The following is an 18,608-nucleotide window of genomic DNA, read 5'->3' as shown; positions in this document are numbered from 1 at the left end:
ACAGCTGAACTTGAACTCAGTGCTGCCAGTGATGGGGCATGATTGGTGATCCCCTACCTAGTGGGGTCCATGGACATGTATACCCTCAGAGGTGAAGCTGCACGCTGAGCTGGCAGCTTTCACGGCTGCCGGCAATCCAGCCTTCTCGAGCCCTCTGAAGTGGTGGTGTACCTGGGCCAGGTGGCCGGCAGAATCCTGGATGTGATGCTGGTCCTTCCCTGAGTGACCCACACTCGGCGGGGGGTGGGGGAGGTCCTCGAGAAGAACCAGGCAGAGCAGTGTTTGAACAAGCCCCCAACCCCAGGAAGAGCCACTGTCCGTTAGGATGAGCATGGCACCTCCAAGTTCTCCGAGGAGGCTGAGGGATCAGCTCCCCTGCCAGCCCTCCGCCGCCACTCACCATGTACGAAGGAAAGATCAGAACTCGTTTGTGCTTGCCGCAAGGCCACTGGGGGTCATCCAGGAGATTCGGGTCATAGTCCATAAACTCTCCCGGGTCGCTACCTGAGGATCACACGCAAAATGATAACTAGGGCCCGGGACCTCCTGAAGCAGAAGTAGCCGGGTGAATGCCTGGCACAAAGTTAGACTGAAGACAGGGTGGCTTCAGGTCACTGAGCTCAGAGTCACATTGCTCGCTCTGACCGTCAGTAGGCGTCTCTGCACGCCCGTGAAGTGTACGCCCCGGCAGAGGGGTTCACCAAACACTTAACACTCTCTGCCATTTTTTCCATTTAAAAAGATTATGTATTAATCTCCCTGACCCGGGAGAGCACAGAACCTCACGAGCATGAAAGATGCCGTGAACACTCACAGATTACAAAACGTGGCACGGAAAAGGCTCATTTTCTAAACGTGCAGATCAAATGAGCCTCAAGTTATTGCACGTGAGAAGCACGTTTGGTGTGAGTGGTTCCGGGCAGGCTATGCGGTCTGAATGAATGCAAACCAGAGCAGCCACCAGTGCAAACAGCAGTCAGTGACCAGGGGTGGCCGAACATCAGCACAGTGCTTCTGAACTCAGCACCTGGAGAGGCCTAAGGAGCTTCGTGTTCACCTGGAATTCCTCTGACAGTGGACATAATCCTGCCTCATAAAGCATTTTTCTGCCCGTGTGGATTCTCACAAAGGCTTGTACGGGCCAAGCTGGAAGCATCCAAGTCTCCCGTCAGCAGCCGAGTAAGCTCACCCACTGTGAGACTCACAAAGGAAGTTCTCACACCTGATGGTACGTTTATGGCCCAGTTATTTGAAGAAAGGCCAAACCTGAGCACTAGGAGAATGGAGGCAAGAACCAGGTATTTGGAGAGATGAGGAGCTGAGCGGTGGAGAGAAGTCGGGGAGTCTACCCATCTCTGCAAGGCGGCCTGGGCGTGTCTCCTCGTGGGAGCTCAGGGGCTGGCGACTGAGGCCTCTCATTTAAAGAGTTCGCCCCTGGGCAGGGTTGTGAGCCTGCCTGGCCTGAAATCCGGTTGCCCAAAAGTCCCGTCACCTGCGGGATGAGCTCACGCTCCAGGGCACCTGTCTCCCAATGTGCACAGGGAGACCCAATCCACACCGTCCACCAAGGCACCTCCGGCTGCAAGCCACCCAGACCAGCCAGGCCCCAGCTTACCTGTGTCAAGGCTCCCCTGGGCGCTGCTCGCCCGGCCGATGGAGAGGCTGCGGTGGCTCAGGGTACGGAGCTGGGAGAAGGAGGACATGGAGTCTAGGGTGTTTCTCCGCGCTCCAAAGGCATTCGTGGGTAACAGAAACTGGGTATAAGAAACAGTCTAAAAGGTGAAGACAAAAACGGGCCAGTGATTAACCCTGGGCAGTGTTAGGTTTGCGTTCTGACCAAGCAGCGTTGCCACGCCAAGTTCACGTCCATATTCTCATCGCTGCAATTCTAAAACCCGAGATCCGAAAAATGAAATGTGTTTTGGCACTCGTTTGTGCCAAAACCTAAACTGGACTGACTAGAGGCCATCTGTAGTTTTAATTTATCCCACTTGGCGTGAATATTCATGTTATGGGGCAGAGATATTAGGGTGTCTGATAACAAGGTACTATCACAGAGGCTGCTAGGATGTTGTCTAACACAAGAGGCATACATCGTGGTACTTTTTCTAATCCACCAAGTGCAGAATTCTAGAATATCAGGTCCCAAGAGTCTCGGATAAGGGACTGTGCCCTCCCATGTTCCCCTGGCAGATGCTGTGTCTATGACGCTCATCTCATTTCATCCTCCCTCCTTCCTCTGTGAACACTCAACCTTCAGGAATGAAGAGGCAACACGTGTTTTTCTTTTCACCCACTTGGAGAAACACGGCTCATACACCCCGACACGTGAGCTCAAGGCCGATGTCATTTGGGCGCAGGGGTGACCAGCTGTTCTGCGGGAGGGGTGACGGGTAGGTCGTTTGCTGCCCCAGCAGCTTTACCTACAAGCAAACTACACTGGACGACTTCCCCAAAGACACCCTTGCGTCGTCTCCATAAACAGGCTTTGGGAGTGTTTACAAAGACCGCCTGGATCTGGCACAAAAAGGTCCAGTTCATATTTCAACCTTCCCTCCTTAGACTTCAACCTAGCAGCTCAGTGAATTGTGGATGAAAGTGGGATGTGACAGCCCCCTGCTCGGTAGTCACTCTCTCAGGCCGAGGGACTCAGCCTCTCAGGACCATGGGTAGCAAAAAACACTGTCTAGTAGTGGGATTGCTGCCTGCCGTCACCACCAGTTAATGCATGTTCAAACCACCCGCTACTCCATCCTGGAACATGCACCTGTGTGCACGCACGCACGTGTGTGTGTGTGTGTGTGTGTGTGTGTGATAAAGTAGTCTCCCCTTACCCACAATTTCAGTTACTCATGGTCCAAAAATATTAAATGGAAAATTCCAGAAATAGGCAATTCATAAGCTTTAAATTGTGCGCCATTCAGAGTAGTATGATGAAATCTAGCATTGTCCTGCCCGGGATGTGAATCATCCCTCTGTCCAGCTGATCCCATCCCTTAGTCACTGAGTAGCCATCTCGGTTATCAGATTGACTATCATGGTATCACAGGGCTTGTGTTCAAGTGACCCTTATTTTACTTGATAGTGACCCCAAAGCACAAAAGGAGTGATGCTGGCAATTCGGATATTCTCTTACTGTGCTTAATTTATAAATTAAACTTTATTATTGGTATGCATGTATAGGGGAAAATATGGTATACATAGGGTTCTGTACCACCCAAGGTTTTAGGCATCCACGGGGGGTCTTGGAACATATCCCCTGAGGATAAGAGCGGGTGACTGAACTGGTCAGGACCAGCATTAGTGGCGAAATAGCTGTGCTGCTATTTAACCCATGTGCACACCCGGGATCGGGGACAGCCTGGTGTCACGCACCCAGAATCGTGTCCCACATCGGGTTACCCAGCACGAGCGCAGCTCGTGGTCCATCACACAGCCTCTGCTTCCTGACCCTTGTGGTGTCTGTCGAACAAGCTGGTGGCCTGGAAGCCAGGCAGCCTTACCTTCCCATCAGCGCCCAGCTCCACGCCTTCCAGGCCAATGATCTCTTTCAGGCTCACGGCTCCTGCTGACTGTCTCCCTCCGTCCAATTTCAAATCCCTGGGGGGGACAAGCCGAGGATAAAAACGGTTCTGTTTGCACCCAAAGGAGCCACGGAGATGTCTCCTGACGGGACACGGCAGTCACACTCGCAAAAATGACAGAGAGCCCTGCCGGACGAGACCCTCTCTTTGTCCCTCCTTCTCAGCGACACTCTGTGGGTAGGCAGTTCTACCCACTTTGAAATAAACGAAATCCAATTGAACAGACAGCCTGAAGACGAGAGTCAGGCTCAGAAGCCAATGGATTACCGATGTCCCTTCCCGCTCGGCAAGGCCATTGGCTCTTAGCTGGTCGGCTAACCGGAAGCCAGGGGGAGACCAGCTCTCCCTGCCACCCCCTTATTAGATGGGAGAAAGAAATTCTTACCCTAAACAGTTCTCAGCTTTAGTACTAGTAACGAAGGAATCAATGCCACAAGAGCCACCCCAGCTACCTTGCCAGGCCACTTAGACAATGATTATCTTTCTATAAAAGAATAATCTCCAGTGTTAACAGCAAGCATTTATAGAGCACTTCACAATTTACAAAGACTTTCACACATCCTCCATTTCATTCTTTAAAATCATCCTATCAGACAGGCATTGCAATTATTATCCTACTTTACAGATGAGAAAAAAAGAACCCAGAGCAGGGAAACAGCTCACCAAGGTCACCCTAATAGTGGGCTGTAGAGACCGGTTTTGCAACTAACGCTGTATCTTGTGCAGCACGTGGCCTCGGTCTGGCTGTGCCTCTGCTCAGGGGTAACTGCTCACATGTTCATGGACAATCCCCCTCCTTACAGCAGTTCTCAGACTTTCGCTGCATATTAGAATCACCTGGGATCTTTGACAAACTACAGGCTCAGAGACACTGCGGGTTCAGTTCCAGATCACCCCAATAATGCAAATATTGCAATAAAGCGAGTCACATGAATTTTTTTGGTCTCCCAGTGCTTATAAAAGTTATGTTTACATTATGCTGTAGTCCATTAAGTGTGAAATAGCATTATGTCTAAAAAACAATGTACATACTTTAATTTAAAAATATTACTAAAAAATGCTCACCATCATCTGACAATGCAAGGTTGCCACAAACCTTCAATTTGTGAAAAAAAACAAAACAAAACGCAGTATCTGTGAAGCACAACAAAACGAGGTATGCCTGTACTGTGTCTGGCTTCCATCCCCAGACCTTCATTCTGATTCAGCTGGACGCAGGTGGCAGGAGTTTTCAACGCTCCCCAGGTGATTCCAAATTGCAGCTACGTTTGGAAGCTCTCTCTTCCAGTTTGGCTCTACTACACAGTGCTTATCAGTCAAAGCTGCCCCAGCCTGGCAGTATCCTGCCGTGTGGCCTGGAGGGAGGCACCCCATTCAGGGGTGTCTCCTACAACCTCAGCAAGAATAAACAAAATGTAAAGGCAAGACTCTCCAGGCCAAAGGTGAAGGAATCATGGAAAGAGAGAAAGGGAGCTGGGTGAGAGGTGGGGAAGAGACAAGAGGCCGCCCCCTCCCACCTTCCAAGGAGGAAAAAGAAAAAGTATTCTCTCACTTTGTTGAGCAGTCATCCTTGTCTACGGGCGTCCCACGCATGAACTGACTCCCTAATCCTATCTGATTAATGACAGTTTCCGTAAGAAACACCCAAGACCTGCATCTAGTAAGTACGATATTTTCTAAGGTAGTCTCCTTGGGAGGCCAAGGTCGTGTCAAGCTCAGGATTTCTCTGGAGCCCCTTTTGGAATCAACACTAACGTCAGGCAGAAAACAACAACAACAACAAAAAACAACCAACCCATCCCAGTCTTCAAACTTTATATGTATATATACAGTGCATGTGTATGTATGTGTGTTTGGGTGTGTATTTATAATATTTTTTAAAACCTTGAACACTTACTACTTGAATCAGTGTCCCCCCACCCCAACTGACCAGATTTCACTGTACATGACTTCATGACTTCAGGTACTTCCGAACATCAAACTCACCCCTTAAGGACAACACAGAACAGCACAGTAACCCACAGAATTGCAAATACTTCGTTAGGAGGTGCAAATCACCCCCTCGAGAGCCCCTAAAATGTTCTGAGCAACAGAAGTGCTCTCGGGATGTGTCTGAGTTCTCCCGCAGGGGCCTCCTCTGCTGGGGCCACACCCACTGAGGGCTCTGAGGTCCAGGCTGATGTGAGTCATATCACTTTATGAATATGCCATGCCAACAGAGACACCTGTTTTCCAGTTATTGGCCTCAAATCCAAAACTGGAAGGACCAGGTGGGCTGGAGCAGAGCAGGGCTCAGCAAGGCCGCCAGAACCTCGGGACCTCAGGTACCCAGAGACCACGTGCCCAGCTGACTCACCTCCTACATGAGCCATCGGGGCAGCTCTCAAAAGACTTCCTCAAGCAATTAAGGACGGAGACGATGACTGCACCAGGGCAACTAACAAAGGGAAATGCCTTCAGAGCAAGAACCCGAACAAGACATGGAGGCAAAAATAGCAGTGGTGGGAAAGGATGGAGAGGCCCAATGGCGGAAGACCAGGGGCTGAGCTGGTACAAAGAAGCAGAGCCTGATCTTTTGTTAAAGGACACACGACGTGCTTCTGCGGACTTACTGCTTTTCCAAAGCCTAAACCAGCAAGCACGTGCTTCAAATTCCCAGCTCCCAAAGAACTGTCTCCTTGTTTCCACTTCACCCAGATGGAGAACGTTCTTTAGGACTGAAACTAATACAAAAGCAGGGAATATCTTTATGGGATGAGAAGACCAAAAGTAATAAGGAGTATTAAAATAGGCCCCTATTAAGAGTGCTCCTGTTGAAAAAGAATAGATACATGTATATGTATAACTGAATCACTTTGTTGTACACCTGAAACTAATACAATATTGTTAAGACAACTATGCTCCAATACAAAATACAAATTTAAAAAAAAGAGTGCTGCTGGATGGAGAGCTGGCTACAGGCAGGTACAGAGTCTCAATCCATGTCTGCATCCTGTCTACTTGGTGTCTGATGTGTGAAGATGCTTAAAGAAGTGTTTACTGAACGGAGCTAGTCTGACTCTTTGCTGGTTCATAAAGACGGCACAGAAGGTGGGTGTTTTTCCATCGTGCCCCTTTGCATCTGTCTCAATTTGCTCCCAGGCTCACTGCTTCCCTGGGGCAGCTCTGCCTTTGCCTTCGCCAGCTGGCCCCTCGATACTGGATGCACACATCCCACTTCGCAGAACCAAACCAGCCACCTTCACTCCACACTCTTCTTCTTCACTCCTCCCCCGTGGCAAATGGAGCCATAGCAGAAGTTATACTTTTTGTGCACACATGAAATGCAAGACTCCTCTCCATGAGATAAACCCCACGTCCCATTTAAAGGAACAGGGATTCTTAGACTGTCCAAGCACCTCCTGGACACTTTGGACCACACGGAAGAGAAAGTGTGACGGGCAAAACTCCACTACCCCCGACCGCGGGCACCCATCCTTCGAGAATTACTGTGCCCTTCTGCTTATCGCAGCCACCCTTCCCGCTGGCGCTTCACTTGTATCTTTCTACTTTCTAAATACCTACGGCATGCTGAGAAAGAAAATAAGCCAGGAGGATAGTGCATCCACCCTCACCGGCTACTGAGAAAACACACACTGCTCATTACAATCCAACAGAAACTCCCCCAGTGAGGGAACCTCCTCCATCTGAGCCGTCCTGCAGGACATCCACGAGCCACATGTGGCAACAGAGCACTTGCAGTGTGCCCAGTTGACTGAGAAACTGAATTGTTAATTTGGGGTAATTTTAGTTAAAATTTAAATAGCCACATGTGGCTACCGTACTGGACTAATAAGTCAGCCTTTTTGCAGTGGCCTGGCCACTTTCTGCCCATTGCCTCTGGGGGTGTCTCCATCCCAGGCCCCAGCTCACAGGAGAGACCCAGAGTGGGTGGGGGGACAGAAGCAGGGCCCTGTGGATGGAGCCAGAGCACATCAATGAACAGTGAGCAACGGTGCTCCCCAAGTTCACAGCATTCCAGGTCCTTTGTGCATCCTGGAGGGGAGAAGGGGGTGCCCAGTGATAATTAAGTCTGAATTTCCCTCCAGCCTTGCAGAAGGGAGTTTATATGATTTATATTACGTAAACTAAAAAAAAAAAAAAGCTACATTTCTTGTACACCAAAGCTGGTGCACCTGTATTGGCTACACTCACATTTCAGAAACTTCACTGACTGGTTATAAATATAACTGCTCTAGAAAATGGACTGCTTTGTGGTGGCAGTTGAGGGCACACTTTTCCATTTTTTCTGCCTCAGATTCAGGAAGAGGTTGTTACTAACTTCGGGGCTGCCGTTTTGGCGGCATTGAATTAAGAGTGCCCACGTACACACATCCACTTACACAGCCACGTGTGCACGGAAAATGAAACACATCAAATCTAGTTCCATAATGTCGGTCTCTTTTAACAGCTTTTGAATTGTATATATTGAGACTCTTAGGATATAAAAAATACTTCTTTCAAAAGAGACTGACAAACTTCTCGAGGTGCCTTAGCTAAGTGCTCTCATAAGAGTTGCTGAAACGTATACAGTTGGCCCTCCGTATCCGCAGGTTCTGCATCCATGGAGTCAACCAACCTCGGATCAAAAACATTTGGAAAAAAATTCCAGAAAGTTCCAAAAAGCAAAACTTGAATTTGCCCTATGCTGGCAACTACTGACATAGCATTTACATTATATTAGGTAGTCTAAGTAACCTAGAGGTGATTCAAAATATGCAAGAGGATGTGTGTAGGTTATATACAAATACTATGCCATTTTATATAAGGGACTGGAGCATCTGTGGATTCTGGTTCCACTGGGGGTCCTGGAACCAACTCCCCGTGGATACTGAGGGATGACTACATAAATAAGAACCATATGAAATTGCTGTCGTCTGTGTGACTTACATAAACTGTAACTTCACATCGTGACACCTAATTTACAGACAAAGTAACTGCTCAGGACTTACATGTAAGTGTAAAGCAAGCAAAAGACCTGTGGTCCTTGATGCCCCACTGTTTTGGGAGCCAAGGGATGAAGTCAACCACAGAAGGGAATTCTGAATGGTGCTGCTGGTTCACCCAAAGAGAGTCGCCAGTGAAAAAAGAATTAAGCAGAAGTTCCAGAGGAGTAGTGATAAAATCTTGATGTTTTCTAAGATGATCCTTTTGAATTCTCATTAAAATGGTGTATGAAAATAGAAATATCTCTTTGGCTCAAATGCCAGCATTAACCCTCCAGTACCAAGAGGTTGAGCTGGATAACAGAACTGCAGCTGAAAGTAATTAAAAGCAAACTGAAGTTGGACTTTTCTATTTCTTTGAAAAGCCAAGAAGATTATCTTTTCCCAGATACCTCTAGAGTTCAAATATTAATTTATTTACGTTCTACCTCCTTCTGAAAATGGAATGAAGGCAAGTTCAAACACCAGATGTGGATATTGTCCAAAACTGTATGCATTAAGGTTTAAATGCTGTAGCTTTGCACTCAGAGACAAACATGGTCAGTCAGATCATAGGAGAAAATCTCATTTGGGCAGATGCACTAACAGACCACTAGTTAAGAAACTGGACAATGAAAAGGCCTGACTCCTTCTCTTCCACAGGCCTGGGTGATGCTACGGCTCCGACTTATTTAGGTACAAGAGCTCATTTCTCATTCTATTCAAGTCTGTTAACTTTTGCAGAGGCTGTAGGCAACAAACATGCTTTGAAAACTCAGCTCAAAGATTTTTTTTACAACATGTGGCCGATGGGTTGGGGAGTGGATGGCAGTGGTTCAAGGGGGGATGGGGGAGGGGCTCTCAGAAGACTGGGGGGAGATTAAAACAGAAAATGAAAACGCATTTGGGGACACAGCCAATCAGCAGTTGTACCCTTAAGCAAGGAGCAGAAATGTAGGTTGGTTCTTTCTGGGGGTGTAAACCCATCCTTCACAGGACAGCACTGGAAGTCATTTAATGCAGCTCTCCTGAAAGCCTGTAGCTTCATGGCTGGAAACCCCCTGGACCTCTTAGTTTTGGCTCCCACGGCATAAAGTGAATGTACATGATTTCACAGTTGTGAAGTCATCCGGTCCAAGCAGATGGCCAGTCTAGATATCCTGGTGCCCAAAAGGGGTTACCCAGGTCGCTATTCATCACACAATGGCCAACTCCTGATTTCATCTTGTGTAATAGGCAAAATGATCTTTCGTTTCCTTTTTTTAAATCTCACCGAGCCATAATGCATGGAACTGATCAAATAAGATTCCCTATGAGATAACAAGAAATTCAAGCTAAGGCCCTTTCCTTAGGGAGCAATGAACCAAAATTCCTCTTACTTAAAAAAGAAAAAAAGAGATTTAAATACTTAACACCTGGGAAGTAGATGGAACAAGTGTGTGTGTGATCAATTAACTAGTTTCCAGGGCTTTCTGCTTCCAAGGTGGGGATGGCCTGGCTTCTGTCTCTAATCATTCCTCTCATGGAGCCCCAAAGTCAAGACCTTGGAATGCCAGCCCGGAGCTAAACCGGGCACTTGCTCTTTAAAGAATCACAATAGGTTGAGCACTTTGATGTGTAAATAATGTAAAAGCCAGTTAATTGGGATTGACACATATACACTAATATGTATAAAATAAATAACTAATGAGAACCTGCTGTATAAAAAAATAAATAAAATAAAATTCAAAAATTCAAAAAAAAAAAAGCCAGTTAAATATTAACAGGATTTCTGGGTCCTAAAAAAGAAAAAAATGAGAGATTTGCTGTAAAGAAAGCAAAGCTTGAAAGCTGGATTAGGAAAGAAAATACCACTTGTGAGCTCATTTTAATTAAGAGATCATACATCCACTGGAACTCAACCACACAGCATTTATCATAGTCCAAGTGGTCCTAATTGTCGCTTCTTCAGATACCGTACAGCTGCCATCTTGGATTGGGTCTGCTTCCTTGTATCAGAGCAGAGCATTATAATATCACAGTTCAGTCGATGGAACAAGGCCCAGGAATGACAGGAAAAAGTGAAATCCAAGCAGCTTTCAGTCCAGAAGTCCAGCCCCTCTCACACTCAGCACTTCATTGATAAACCACCCCTCTACCCCCCTTCGGTAACTGGCAGACCATGAAGGGACCGTAATACAGCTTACACCAAAATCTTTGTCTAAAGGCAGCTCCTATAAACAGCGGGGTAATAGCATGATTCATCCATGAGCTCATTCCTGAATCTGTCTCTGGGTGGAAATATGCTTGGTGTGAGGAAAGAAACACAATTTGTGAATGTGCAATTTTCCACAACGAAAAGAGATGTTTTTGGGGGAAATGGGTGGGGAGGAAGGGGGGCGGTGAGCTGGGGGCCAGGCAGGCAGCATTTAGGCTTAGAGGCCCTCTCTAAAAATAGAAGAAGCTGTTCTCTGTGTCACAAAATGATCAACTCAGGAAATGGACCCAAGAGGATGACCTCATCTGAAATGCCCCAATGCCAGAAAGCTAAGGACATAAACACCATGTGGAGGCTGCTATTTTAAAACACGCCCCCTGAGATACCTTGTGCTCCACTGGGACGCCATTTTCTTCATCACACGGTCTCTGATGCATTTATAATAAAACTAACCCAGTGACTTTCAATCAGGGGTGGTTATCTGAATGGGTCTGTACCCACACACGTCTCAGAAACTGTTTTTTGCTGAAATCACTAGCTTGGTTATTTTACATAGCCCCGAATCACAGGTTAACTGGGTTCATTCCTAATTCCTTTTGTTTGCATCTGTACATACAGAAATGCCTACTGATGTCCATATGTTTCAGGAAATAAGAGCATGTGGGCACCCACGTCACTCCCCTTATGCACAGTCCTGGGGCTGGTCCTCAGTACAATGCCTGCATCTCCCCCTCAGCAGTGGGTTGTTATCCCAAAGCTTATGAGTCGGCCCTCTGGAACTCAGAATGCACTTCCCACTGACACGATGTTATAAATGGCCATTAGCCCACACAATGCCCTTTTGGCCTGCAATGTAACTGAACCAGCCCAAGAGTACCAGCAAGAGCTGTGGTTGCAGGAGCAGCAGGTCAGAGGGGGTAAGAGGGCGAAGAAATAAGAGAAAGTTGGGTTTGTCTCGTGGTTTCCCGGTTTGGGGCTGACCCTCCATAACATTTTTTTTTTTTTTTAATTTATTTTTGGCTGTGTTGGGTCTTCGTTTCTGTGCGAGGGCTTTCTCTAGTTGCGGCAAGCGGGGGCCACTCTTCATCGCGGTGCGCGGGCCTCTCATTATCGCAGCCTCTCATTGTGGAACACAGCCTCCAGATGCGCAGGTTCAGTAGTTGTGGCTCACGGGCCCAGTTGCTCCGCGGCATGTGGGATCTTCCCAGACCAGGGCTTGAACCCGTGTCCCCTGCATTGGCAGGCAGATTCTCAACCACTGCGCCACCAGGGAAGCCCCATAACATTTTAAAAGAGGTCAAGTTTGCCTTATTTCCACCTCCCTCTCTGAGCCTCCTTTTCCTTCTCAGGATCCTTCCTTCCAAGCTGTTCCTATTTTTTCACAATTTCCTCTCGCTCTCTCTACTTCTGAACTCATAGATTCCTTTACAGCTCCCAGATTTTCCACTCCTGGTCCCATGGTGATGGCACAGCAGCCCAGAGGATGGGGTGAGGGCTGAGGAGCAGGAGAAGGGGCAGTGGTCTTAGAGGTGTGGATGACCTGTTGATCAAGTGGGGTTTGCCTACTTAGGAAAGTCGAGCATCTTGCTTGCAATCCATTTCATAAGTGGAGGGTCGCCAAGCCAAACCACAAATCCACGCTAGAAAAGAGAAGGCAATGACTAATGTGGATAAAAGGCAACGAGACTCAGACAGGCCTTGGCAACTGGTTGAGAGAAGAGGAGCTGGTTTAAGGCTGGGACTCTTCCCAGAAAATGGCATAATTTACAAGCTTAATCTGAGAAGAGTGTTTATAGCTATGGAGGGTTTGATGTTTCAGTTATAGTGAAAAAGGCAGGCAACATCTGTTCCTCTTCTCAGCAACCAGCTTCTAATAGCTTGTTTTGAAAGGTGGGATTTGGCAGGGCCTCTTAGCACTAGCAAGAAAGATCAAAACAAAACAATCATCTTGTCATATTCCCTATAAGCCCATGCACTAGGGGGAAAAAAAAAGACTGGAAGGAAATAGACCAAAATGTTAATGACGCCTTTGAGGTGAGCCTCAGTAATTTTTAGCCTTCCTTTTATTTTTATGTACTTTCCAGATTTTTAAAAATAAGCATGTACCATTGAGGAAAACAACGTAAAGACCAAGTAAAAAAGCAGAGCTGCAGATGAATCCCTTTTGTTTGTAGAAACACTCACTGGCTACCTCACGATGAACAGGATTGAGATTTGCCATGTTGGGGCACATCTAGAAAGACTGCTCAAGTAGCTCTGTGTTACCAAATGTTTCCAAAGTTAACATTTAATGAGTATCTACTAACAGGCTGGCCGGGTTCTCTGAGTGTTCATACCTAATTTTCCAGTTAATGTTCTCAGAACTCTGAGGTTGACATTATAGCCGATTTTATAGGTGAGTAAGCCTGGGACCAGAAAGGTTAGTTAATTTGCTGGGACCAAGGATCCTGTCCGAGCCAGCTCTCTCCCATGCCGATGGCTCCTGGCTTCAGGGATGGATAAGGGCTGTGGTTTCACTGATGGGGCCATGAGGGACAGAGTGGACATGAGTGGGCTTCTCGTCCCCACTCCCACTTCTCTGGAATAACTCTGATGTTAGGGGTTTTATTTACTGGTGTTCTGTGTAAACCTGTGTTAGAAGAATGGTTTTTTTCAGGGAAAAAAGAAGAAGTCTGCAAACCACAGGACTAGACAGTCTCCGAGTTCCTTCTAGCTCTAAAAGTCTATCTTCGGATCTGAAGAGTGCTCCCTGTCAGTGAGCTCACATGAACGGGCGTTAGCCGGCAAATGGTCCATGCCACATGTCCTTTAATGAATTAGCTGGGAGACACCCCGAGAAGAAGTTGCGATGCCCTTACGTCCAGCAAGGACTTCCACGCCCTCGGAAGCAGCTTCTGCTCATCCAGCTCAGCCAGTAGGCCTGCTGTTTTGAAAGGCAATCCATCCCTGGTAATGATTCATGGGACTGTGGGCTCAAGTGCTGTTTATTTGACAGGAGTGAGCACAGCCTGTAGCCCGTCTTCAATCTAAGCGTGCCGGTAAATCCCGGCATCTTCCCAACACATGCACCTGAGCACAGATGGCCACACTGGGCCACAGAAAGGGCAGGGCAGTGAGGACCAGGTTGTGCACGTGCGTGCGCGTGGGTGGTGGTGAGAAGGACCAAGGCAGAGGCTTCGGTTCACCTCCCCAGACATGGAGAGGGGCTCCAGTGACGGGATGAAGGTCTCCCCTCCCCCCAGCACTGACCTGGGAAAACGGCCCTCTAACGCTACGCTAGATTCAATCCGAAGTGTGTCCCTTGCCATAAGCGAAAGCAGGAAACGTGAAAGGAAAATCACGTGTTGCTCTGCTCACAATGGGGCTGTTACTTACACTGTGATCACATGATGCCGGTTCCGAGATGTTCTGGCAACCTGAGTTGGCTGAGGGCCGGGTAAGCCAGCCGCTGAAAGCCAGGGAACTCCGAGGTTGGCAGAGACTGTAGAAGCCAGGCGTGACCTCAGCAAAAGGCCTCTGCGCTCTGGGGTTTAACGTGCAGGGTGCAGCATCTGTGAGTGACTCTGAAGGAGCACCGCGTGCCCGGCTGGTGGTGCCGTCCAGGCTGTGAGGCGGACGTGGGAGAGACACCTGGCGAGGCAGGTTGGGCTGGGGGACCTTGATGGGGCTCGGCACCTGCACGCGGGTGCAGCTGGAAGCCCTCTGTTGTCGTCACCGGGCTTAGCAGCTTTCACTGAGGGTGTGACAGTTACTCGCAGGGAAGCAGGGCCCTGAGGTCCATGTCAGAGCACCCTTGTTAGCACCGTCCAGGGCCTTGCTTCTGACTGTCCAGCACCACTTCTACGGAGATGCCGCAGGGACGAGGTACCGGGCTGAGGGCTCCTGAGAAACAGTCCTTGCTCCTGCTGACGCAGAGGGTGTGGCCGTCATTTGCTGGGGCAATGATGCATCTTCATAAAACTAGCCACTTTTTTTTTTTTTTTTTTCCAATCAAACATTTCCAAGTTCTTTTATTTATTTATTTATTTATTTATTTATTTATCTATCTATCTATCTATGGCTGTGTTGGGTCTTCGTTTCTGTGCGAGGGCTTTCCCTAGTTGTGGCAAGCGGGGGCCACTCTTCATCGCGGTGCGCGGGCCCCCCACCATCGCGGCCTCTCTTGTTGCGGAGCACAGGCTCCAGACGCGCAAGCTCAGTGATTGTGGCTCATGGGCCCAGCTGCTCCGCGGCATGTGGGATCCTCCCAGACCAGGGCTCGAACCCGTGTCCCCTGCATTGGCAGGCAGACTCTCAACCACTGCGCCATCAAGGAAGCCCAAAACTAGCCACTTTTAATAGCCTGGGGACAGTCCTCAGAAACACCACTTCTACTCATTCATTCAACAAGCATAACAGGAAGGAGTACTGTGCACTGAGCACCGTGGAGACGGCTGTTGGACTAAGACAGAGTCACGCCCTCAGGGGGGTGAGGACAAGCTACAAAGAGGTTAAATACATGTGTGAGCGCTACGACAGGCCTAAGCAAAGGCCCCACAGAACATGAGTGGACTCCTGTGGGGCCTGGGAGGGGGGCAGTAGGACCTGGGGAGGGGTGCCTGAGCAAGCGGCCTGGAGGAGAGGGCCGGGTTTGGTCCCGGCTGGAGGGCCGCAGGTTGGTGGTGCTGCTTGCGGCTGAGCTCAGAGTCCTGGGGTTTAGTTATCCACGGAGTCTGATGAGAACGTGTCTCCTTTCAGGGAAGCGTGGTGCGGGGAGGGAGGGGACCCTCTGAGGACCCTTCCTATGGATCCTCGCCTCCCGGAGGGCTCCCTCCCAGGGCTGATGCTGGGTTGGGGGTTGGACTCCCTTGGTGTCCTTCCCAGGTCCAGTTCGGGGGCAGGTGGATTCTGCAGGGAGTCACGGTGGCAGAGGCCAAGGCTGGCTCACAAGTCCCCGGAAGGCTGAAAACTGCATTTCCCATACCCCCGCGGGTGACCCAGGTTCTGGCATGGGAGCACTCAGTGAAGCCGGGAGACAGAAGTGAGTAACACACGGGGAGATCAGGGCGTCTGTCGGGCATCGGGTGGAGGCATCAACAGCAGCGTTTCCACAGGAGGAGCCCCGGACTGGGCTGCATGTTTGTCCCGGCTGCACGGCCTCCCACTGGGTTGTTCCTGGGTGTCTATACTGGTTTCTCTGTCATTCCTGGACATTCTGTGAACTATCCTAACTCCGCTCCCTCCCACCCCAACCGTCAGCGAGGATCCTGCTGTCTGAGTGTACCCGACCCTGCGCTCTGCCCCTCCGTGCCCATCACCGCCCCTGTGGGTTCAGGCAACAGGCACGACTCTGAAACCCTAAAGCGAAAGAGCGGGGACAAAGGATAGTGATTAAAAGCATCTTATTTCATCTAATGGAAGACTTCCTGAAGTGTTGTGCGTGAGCAAACTCTGTAGATCCAACGCTATTTTAAGAAATAAAATAAGAAAGCTTATTAAGAAAGAAACAAAGCTCTTAATCGTCAAAAGCCCTGTCACCAAGCCTTTTGTAAAGTGAAGACATATCTGGTGCTGCGAATAATAATCCTCTAATGTAACTGTTCGGCACAGTTTCTCAAAGAGAAGCCTTTTCTATGCATAGTATGAAGACAGTAGAAGACCCTTACCTGTCCTGGAACTGCTTCCTGGTGGTGCCTGTGGGGTGACCTGGGCGTGGCTGGGAAGGTGTGGGGAGACGTGAGCCAGCAGCCCATCAAGGTCGCGAGCCAGTGACACCCACACATGGCCCAGGTGTCTGCACAGTGTCGACACCTGGAGAACGTGCTTACCCCCCCTGCCCCGCACCCTGCCATATGCCTTCTTGTTCTACAGTTGACAAATACCCAGGTGGGAGAATTACACAGATGACTTTCCACCCAAGACTCCACCCAGAGATGCCTGGGGTTTGCCCCTGGAGGAGCCCAGGCTGCAGTGTAAATGGGCACCCTCCAAAGCCACCACCCAGCACCATGGCCACCGGGTCCCCAGGAGGTGGCCCTCCCGCAGCACATGACAGAGCTCCGCGTCACCCAGTGCTCATCTGTCAGCCAGTGAAGCCCGCGTGTCACTGGTCCTGAGCCAGCAAGCCCAGCCCCAACGCAGAGATGCTGCAGGGAATCCACTGGGCATTAGCGCTTTCGGGACGGCCTCTGGGGGGTCAGCTGGCCCCAGAGCAGCGCCTGCAGCCAGCCTGCCTGCCCCACTTCCTCCCTCTGCTGCTGCAGCCATGCTTCTCTCTGCCCCAGACTCTGCACCTGTAAAATGACAACTGGAGAATCTGCCTTCTGAGGTTGTTGTGGAAATTAAATGAGCAAATGTTTATAAAGCTCTCAGAACAGTGCCGGGAACACTGGAAGCATTATTTACCTTTCAGCTTATTACCTGCATTTGTCATGTTCACGCAATATTTGACTACACAATCAGCTAATCCTAAGGAAATACGCTCTTTCCTCCGATAGCTGTATCTGTAAATCAAGGCAGGGGAGAACAGTTTGGAGACTGCTGTAGTTGGTAAGCAATCAGAGGGGTCTGCTTCAAGCAGAAGCTCTGGAAATCGTTTTGTGAATAAGCCTATTGTCAGCTTTGTATAAATCTGGTAGCATGCAAAATGACTCCAAACATTTCACATTGTTCTCAACTCTGGGTTGCTTTAGTATCTGTCCTTTTAGCCCGTACCAGAATAGAATGTACCAAATAAGACTGCAGAACGTCACTAGATCTGTACATTTAAAAAACTGCACAGAGAATAATTATTCAGATGTGAGGTCTAAAAGCAGCTGATGGCTGGTGGATGGGCAACGTGAACAGTATGTTTCATTCATAAACTCCTTGTTCAGCCAGACTTACAGCTTCCACATTAGCAAAGCGGACGAGGATGTGAACACAGAGGCAAGCATTCTGAGCTGGCAGGATCTTTGGAGAGTGTAGTCAAACCTCACCATTGGACAGTGAGGGAACCGAGACCCCAGGGAAGGCTGGGTGGTGGGTCTGTGACAGTGACATCCCAGGACCAGGCCTCTCAGCACAGCTCCCTTCTTTCTGTCCCCACTCCCTCCGCCTCCCCTCACTACACAGGCCTGAACCCTGCAGTGTCCTCAGCAATGGGATTCCAGCTGGGATGGCGCTTTATGGAATTCTCTCAACAGGTCAGGCATTATGGAGACCCTGCCCGGAAGTTCATGAGCCAGAGTGTCCTCGAACATCCTTGGAAGTCAATGCTGAGGCTGGAATATCCTTCTCCACCTCTCTGACACCTCATACTTGCAATCTAGCTGAAGCGCCCCCTTCTGTGGGGAGCACTCTTCGATCCCTCTGTCCGAATTCACTCAACTCTTCCCTCTGTGCTCCAGCTGCACATTGCGTAGGACTCAACTGTTTGCTCTTTGGCTTGACGGCTGGTTTGTTTACCCGCTTGTTTCTGTCTCCTACCATTAGACGGTGAGCTCTATGGGAAAAGAGGCATTTTCTTGTTCACCACTGTATCCCTGGATACCGCCTAGAACACAGTAGGTTCAACAGACTTCGTGCGGTGAATGAATGAAGTCTGCTGTGCAGTGTTAGCACCTGAACGTCTACATGGAAGGCAGGCAGGGATGGCAATGTACTTGGAGGGGTAGGCGGGGCTGAAGAGACTTTACGGAGCAAACATCTGGCTTTTACTGAAGATTGTAGATTTACTGTAAATGTGGATGTTGATCACGATTTGGGGGCAAAGCGCTCTCTACCGCCTCTTTGGGGCTCCCCAGTTGTCTTGGTCTGGCTGTTCACATGTCTGGCTTCCTTGTTCAATAATAAGCTCCTGGAGAACAGGTCTTACTCACCCCTGCACCCTCCCAGCCTCCAGCA

General features: G+C 49.1%; 1 protein-coding gene across 1 annotated transcript in view; it reads right to left on the bottom strand.

Annotated features, from left to right (window-relative positions):
* Positions 1-18,608, bottom strand: part of CABLES1 (Cdk5 and Abl enzyme substrate 1) — a 107,277-nt gene that overhangs the window by 19,771 nt on the left and 68,898 nt on the right. Inside the window, exons 5-7 of the mRNA XM_059893905.1 lie at positions 3,504-3,600; positions 1,616-1,772; positions 401-504 (exon numbers count right to left, since the gene is read on the bottom strand). Of these exons, the coding sequence (XP_059749888.1) occupies positions 401-504; positions 1,616-1,772; positions 3,504-3,600 (358 nt within the window). The remainder of the gene's footprint in view (positions 1-400; positions 505-1,615; positions 1,773-3,503; positions 3,601-18,608) is intronic.

Source organism: Balaenoptera ricei, chromosome 14, assembly GCF_028023285.1.
Source record: "Balaenoptera ricei isolate mBalRic1 chromosome 14, mBalRic1.hap2, whole genome shotgun sequence".
NCBI classification, from domain to species: domain Eukaryota; kingdom Metazoa; phylum Chordata; class Mammalia; order Artiodactyla; family Balaenopteridae; genus Balaenoptera; species Balaenoptera ricei.
The sequence above is the reverse complement of the archived record's forward strand: the minus strand, read 5'-3'. Positions and strand labels throughout refer to the sequence as shown.